At 46.9% G+C, this 6,776-nt stretch overlaps 1 protein-coding gene across 1 annotated transcript; it reads left to right on the top strand.

The window, feature by feature from the left end:
- Positions 1 to 457: 457 nt before the first annotated feature.
- On the top strand, positions 458 to 6,451 carry THBD (thrombomodulin). Its single transcript, XM_024559842.3, has one exon. The coding sequence runs from the start codon at positions 645 to 647 to the stop codon at positions 2,364 to 2,366; it is 1,722 nt and encodes a 573-aa protein (XP_024415610.1). The 5' UTR covers positions 458 to 644; the 3' UTR covers positions 2,367 to 6,451.
- Positions 6,452 to 6,776: the final 325 nt, after the last annotated feature.

The following is a 6,776-nucleotide window of genomic DNA, read 5'->3' as shown; positions in this document are numbered from 1 at the left end:
CTCCCAAAGTCCTCCTTTTGGCGGACACTTTTTCCCAGGTCCTGGGCACTACTTTCCCGCGTACTTCATTCAAAGCCCTCCTCTCCCCGCCTCTTCTTCCCAGAGTTCTGCAATACAAGCTGTCTTTGAAAATGGTGAAAACAGCATACTTGTTAAGAAAAAGAAAGACCAAGAGATTAAGATGGGTTGCGAAACTGAGAGCCCCAATGCAGGGGTTGGAAGTGTCCCCTTGCTAACAAATGATGGTGTCTGCACCCGGCAGCCCCGGCCGGGGACCTCCCAGTGCCCCGGGCCGGATTTACTCATCCCCGCGAGGGGATCCCAGGCTTGAGGGCGGGCGTAACGCTTCCAGAGAACCCAGTAATCCGAGAATGCAGCATCAGCCCTTCCCATCAGGCACTTCCTTCCTTTCCCTCAACGGTCAGGGAGGGAGGGCTGCGCTCTTATAAACTCTGGCCCCTACCCAAGGGCATATCATAGGCTGCTTTGCCCGGGCTGTGCTCAGCGGCCCTACGCTTCTGCTCTGGGACAGACACGGACGCCTGTAGCTGCCAGCGCCCTGAGCCTTTCAGAAGCCACCGGATTCGGACCTGGTGCAGCGACTGCGCTCTCCCCCGTGCCTGCCGGCGGAGTGACAGGACAGCATGATGCAGGTCCTGCTCTTCAGCGTGTTGGGTCCCGCTGCCCTGGGACTCCCTGCGCTCCGAGAGCCACAGCCCAGTGGCAGCCAGTGCGTCCAACAAGACTGCTACACGCTCTTCCGGGGCCCTGCGACCTTCCTAGCCGCCAGCCAGGCCTGCGAGCGCCTGCGGGGCCACCTGATGACCGTGCGCTCCTCAGTGGCAGCTGATGTCATCTCCCTGTTACTGAGCGGCCACGGCGGCCACAGCTCTCGCCTCTGGATTGGCCTGAAGCTTCCGTCCGGCTGCGGCGACCTGGGGCAACTAGGTCCCTTGCGTGGCTTCCAGTGGGTTACGGGAGACAACCAGACCAGCTACAGTAGGTGGGCGCGGCTTCCCCCTTCGCGTCTCTGCGGTCCATTGTGCGTTGCCGTCTCAGTGGCCGGGTCTCCCGCGCCAGGCGAGCAGGTCTGGGAGGAGGAGCAGTGCGTCGTGGAGGCCGATGGCTTCCTCTGCGAGTTCCACTTCTCAGCATCCTGCAGGCCTCTAACTGTGGAGCACGGAGCCACAGCGGCCGCCAGGGTCTCTATCACTTACAGCACCCCGTTCGGTGCCCGAGGCGCAGACTTTCAGGCCCTGCCGGTTGGTAGCTCCGCAGCGGTATCGCCCTTTGGAGTGGAGCTGGTGTGTGAGCAGAAGCCAGGAGAGGCGGAGGCCCGCTGGGGCCGAGAGGTGCCCGGTCCCTGGGACTGTGGCGTGGAGAACGGCGGCTGCCAACACGTGTGCAACTGGAGCGCCGGGGTGTCGCGTTGCCTCTGCCCAGCCGACACGGCGACTCAGGAAGACCGGCGCTCTTGCGCAGCGCCTGGGGAGCACTCCTGCGACAAGCTCTGTGAACATTTCTGCGTCCGCAACTTGGACGTGCCCCGCGCCTACTCTTGCATGTGTGAAACTGGCTACAAGCTGGCTGCAGATCAGCACCAGTGTGAGGATGTAGACGACTGTATGCAAGTGCCCAGTCCATGCCAGCAGGTCTGTGTCAACAAGCAGGGCGGGTTCGAGTGCCATTGCCATCGTGGCTACGACATGGTGGACGGTGAGTGCGTGGAGTCAGTGGACCCGTGCATCGGGACTAACTGCGAGTACCAGTGCCAGCCCTTGGGCAAAACTGACTACCGCTGTGTCTGCGCAGAGGGTTTCGCTCCCAACCCCCAAGCGCCACACAGGTGCCAGATGTTCTGCAACCAGACTTCATGCTCAGCTGACTGCGATCCCAACAAGCCTGACAGCTGCCAGTGCCCTGAGGGCTACATTTTGGACGAAGGGTTCATGTGCACCGACATCGACGAGTGTGACAATGGCAACTGCCTAGGTGCAGTTTCGTGCAGAAACCTCCCTGGCTCCTACGAGTGCATCTGCGGGCCTGACTGGGCCCAGGCTGGCACTGACTGTGACCTCACCAAGGTGAGCGACCGTGGTGATGAGGACGGCTCTGGGGAGCCCCCGGTCAGCGCAACTCCTGGCACGACCTCAAGCCCGTCGCCTGCAGGGTCTGGACACTCGGGTGTGCTCATTGGCATCTCTATCTTAAGCTTGTCTTTGGTGGTGGCGCTTTTGGCACTCCTCTGCCACCTGCGTAAGAAGCAAGGCTCCATGCAGGCCGAGCTGGAGTACAAGTGTGGGGTCCCTGACAAAGAGGTGGTGTTGCAGCGCTTGAGTACGGAGCAGACGCCTCAAAAACTCTGAGGGGGCCTCACTTCCTGGCCCCAGATGTTGGTTTGGACTTTTCTTCCCTCCTGTCCCTCATTCCCCTGCCTTATTCCCCAGCCTTACTCCCTGGCTACCCCAAAGCATCTTAACTGGCATCAAAACTAGAGGAGACTGACCCCCTACCCCTTTCGTGGATGATTCTAAGAATAGGTTGTTAGGGGGTTACTTTCATGATATCACCAGACTAGTGGGCAGAGATGGTAATTTTACAATGAAGATGCAGATTGCATAATGTCCCATATCTTCAAGTGGGGCAAGAAGGGTGAGCATTATGGGTCAGTGGCCTTTGGGCGGACTGTGATCCGATGGACTAGTAAGTGTAATTGTGTGATGGATGATGACTAAGATATTTATTTATTTAAGACTTTTCTCTTTTCTTTTTCTTTTTTTCCTATCTACATGCCCACTTTGAGTCCCTTCCTTCTGCTTTCTCTCTCACCTTTCCTATCTATATATTTATATACTCCCACGTGTCATCTATGTTGGTGAGGTTTTTTTTTTTTTTTTCAGCCTTTTTCATCTATAAAGCCAAGCCTCATTTTCCCCTCTCATTCCTACCAATTTTCCCTTCCCAGGAACTGGACCCACCCACCTCAGTCATTCTACCTGTGTGTGACACTACTTCTACTCCTACCTGTCTGCCTAGGCAGAACTTATGTGTGACACAGCGGGGAAAAACACTAAAAACAAGAACGGTTGGGCATTTGTTCTTTCACTTAATTTGCTCATTTATCCTGAAGTTTCATGCTTCCACAGTGATATTTTAACAAAGGTTAAGATGTGAGAGGCATTTGGTAAATTAATATTGCTGAACTGTCATAGAAATTAAACCCAAGGAGTTTTTATTTCTATTTTTTAAGCAGTGAGCCTGAGTTTTATTATTGTTGTTTTGATTTGGACTGAAAGATAGTAATTGTTGTTAAGCTTCATATGCAGTTTTCTTTATTATTAATAATATTTGTATTTTTAGTTATTTTTAACAGTGTTGAAATGCTCACCTAATTGCTCTAGATTGAAAAAAAGGAAGCACCTCCCAGGAGATATTTTAAGAAAGTTATAAGCTGCATGATTCATGCCAATTACCATTTTGACTCTCACTGTTTTTGTAGTTTGTAGGCCAAAATAAACCCAGCTTTACTTTTGGAGAGATTTGGGTATTTGGGAATTGAGCCTGGAAGATACCCAATTTAGGGCCTCACCTTGACCAGGCCCTTGAAAACTTTTTACACTTTAGAGGGGTCTTCTAACCCCATTCACTTGGAACTTGATCCCCAATGAGAAATGAGGGCTATCTCCCTCCTCCCCCAGAAACTGGTTAGAAATGCAGAAACTTGAGCTCCATCCCACCTATTCCATGAAAATCTGTATTTAATAAGTTCTACTGGGGGGTTATCTGCCCAGTAAAGTATGAGGAGAACTGTTGCAGACAGCTTCCAACTTCTGGAATACACTAAATATGGATCAGTAATCAGTAGCAGGCCAAATTAGGCCCTTTATTATCAAGAAACAGGAATTTTTATTTCATAGCTTTGCTTTCCAGTAGAAAAAAAACTTGGTGCATCCCTTTAGACATTACTAACCAGTGTTTTTGGTTCAACTAAGCTAGAAATGAAACCATGATTGGAAAAAAAAGTGTATCTTTTGTGACACAAAGATTTTCCTCTGCTATTTTGTAAACTCAGCACATTTGTACATAGTTATTTATTTACTAAAGATAAACTAGAACGCAGGCAAAACCCTTGCCTATGACATCACATGTAGAAAATAAATAAATAACAGTTCGTTCTTGGGTTGTGTGTCTGTCCACCTCCCCTCTCCCAATCCCCCAGTTTACATCATTAAAACAAGGTTATTGAATAGTGCAAATACCATGAATTGCATTTAAAGACTGCTCCACACCCATTACTAGCCTCCATCTGCTCATGGCATTATCTCTGACTTCCAAAGATTTTTTTCAGAGGTGATTGTTTTCACTGTAAAAAGATGTCATGTTATATCTGTGCACAGAAATATTGATTTATTTTCCTTCTGTAACCATAACAACTTCATCATGCACAGAACTTGTGTCCATGCATTTTAAAATACATTATTTGTTGTTAAGCAAAATAAGTCAGTCAGAGAAAGACAAATACCATATGATTTCACTGCTATGTGGAATCTAAAGAACAAACTGAACTAACAAGCAAAACAGAGACAGACTCATAGATGGAGAGTAGATGACAGCTAGTGGGGGAGAGTTAAGGAATGGAGGGATTGAGCAAAAAGGACAAAGGACTCATGGATGTGGACAACAGTGTGGGGATTGCTGGAAGGAAGAGCTTATAAGGGGTCTAAATAGTAATGGAAAAATATACAATAAAGATTAAATTAAAAAATAAAACATTATTTTAGTGGGTGAATAAAGAAACAATCTTTCTTGGGGCATCTTTAGGTCCCATCTGTGTGTCCTTCTGAGCATGGTTTGGTATTATCTGCTCCCTGAGATATGCAAATACAGCAGTCATGAAAGAGTCTCAGTCTGTGGCTCAAATTAAAAAAAAAAATCGTTTCTACATAACACGGTCTCATGCAGTATTAAAAGATTCTCATTTCTGTTGATTATAGACTTTGTCTTTTTAATATCCAAATATCTTTGACCCCTTTTTCTGGCTTGGTGGAACTGACTGAATTGTATACTCAGTGCACTGAAAGTTTTCATAAAGCACAAGATAAGGAAATTGAATTAATCAAATATTCAGGTACTTTTATACAGCTGTGTAATGCTGAGTTACTATTGTGAAGGTGCAGTTGGAGATTTCAACATCCATCTTAGATGAAATTGGCAGTTTTGGCTGTGGGGGGTGAGAGATGGGTGCTACTATGAGCAGTGCCCTACCCAGATAAGTAGTCAAGCAATGTTACCTTTAGGAATTTGGTAAATTAGCAGAACATCAAATTCAGTAGAAGGTATGTATGGAAGAAGTTGCTGAGTGGGGCAAAGCAGGTATAGATAAATTGTGCTGGGTGTCCAGAGGAGAGAGGGGTATCTTACTAATTTGTCCTGACTACACAGCCTTCCATTTTTCAAAAGTGTCTGTTCCCAACTTGCTGTCAAATTGCCCATTCCTGTAGATTCTCTTCCTCCAGAGAAGGAGCATTTTCTGAAGAACACAAGAAGAACAAAACACACTTTCAGGAACCCAAAACAATAGATTTTACTGGGGCATCTTGGACTCCAGAACACTGGTGGAATAGAAGCCCAGACCCTTCCTATCCTCCTCACTTTCTGTTACCTGGGAGATCAGTATCACTACTTACAGGCTTTATTTACACATTTTTTATTTACAAAACAACTAAGAACCCCTTCTCTGAGAAAGACACTAGGACCATAAAAGCAAGAAGTTAGCTAAAAAACTAGCCCCCAGCATCTAAAAGAGGGTAGATCTTATGGAACAAGGGTCACAAGCCAATCTGTATAATCTCTGCTTTCTGTTCACATTGTTGGACATCCAGGACTGAAGGGGATTCCCACACCTGAGCAAGTGCTACAGGTTTGTCCATGATGTTCCACAATGGGCAGGACCTGTGGGAGAAGGTCAAGGTAGTATTTCTGCATAAGTCAGAATTTGACTTTATGAGTCAAATGGATTTTTAGTCTTCCCTGTGGACTTAATCCCCATTCTTGGATAAAAAGTAACATTGACACTTAGGTTTGGAAAGCACTATTATATTCCAAGAGGAATTTTAAATCTTTCAGGAGTACAGGTCTAGCTTTCCCTTGCTGTCTCAACAGCAGCAACAAGATTCAAGTCCTCCTTAGGCAACGCCCAGTTTACCTATGTAGTAGATCCAAGGTTTCATTCCCTTGGGTTTTAAGAAAGAGTGTGTTGCCAGCAGCACATCACAGGACCAGTTCATTGCTTGGCAAACTGCTGTTGAGGACCTGGAGTCTTCCAAGTCTTTAGTAAGACCGTGTCTTCCCACTGGAATGGGTGTAAGGGCTCATCAGACAGCTAAGTAGATAGACCAACAATAAGCAACCTTGTGGAAAGTTTTTAGTGTTTGCCCTAAATGTTGTACATATTGTTTGATTTTTGATTCATATTCTAAATCTAAAGGGGGTGTTCCTAAAACAGAAACTTTGAAGGGTCTCATAAACTATTTAAAAAAGCCTTAATTTAAGCCTGCTTTGGGGCACTACAATAATCCACAGCAAGACAATAAAGAGTGTTTGGTACCATTTCAAATGTGTTTTCTGGCATATTTTTGCCGTGGTCTTCTTTATTGTGTAGTTTATTTTGTCAGTCTTCCCCATAGACTGCAGTCTCCAAGATGCATGTAGTTTCCATTGAGTCTGCAGTACCTGTCTTATCTTCTGGGAGGTGTCTGAAGTGAATTAGGGTCCAA

This window comes from Desmodus rotundus, chromosome 6 (assembly GCF_022682495.2).
Source record: "Desmodus rotundus isolate HL8 chromosome 6, HLdesRot8A.1, whole genome shotgun sequence".
Lineage (NCBI taxonomy): Eukaryota > Metazoa > Chordata > Mammalia > Chiroptera > Phyllostomidae > Desmodus > Desmodus rotundus.
This window is presented reverse-complemented; position numbering and strand designations above follow the sequence as displayed.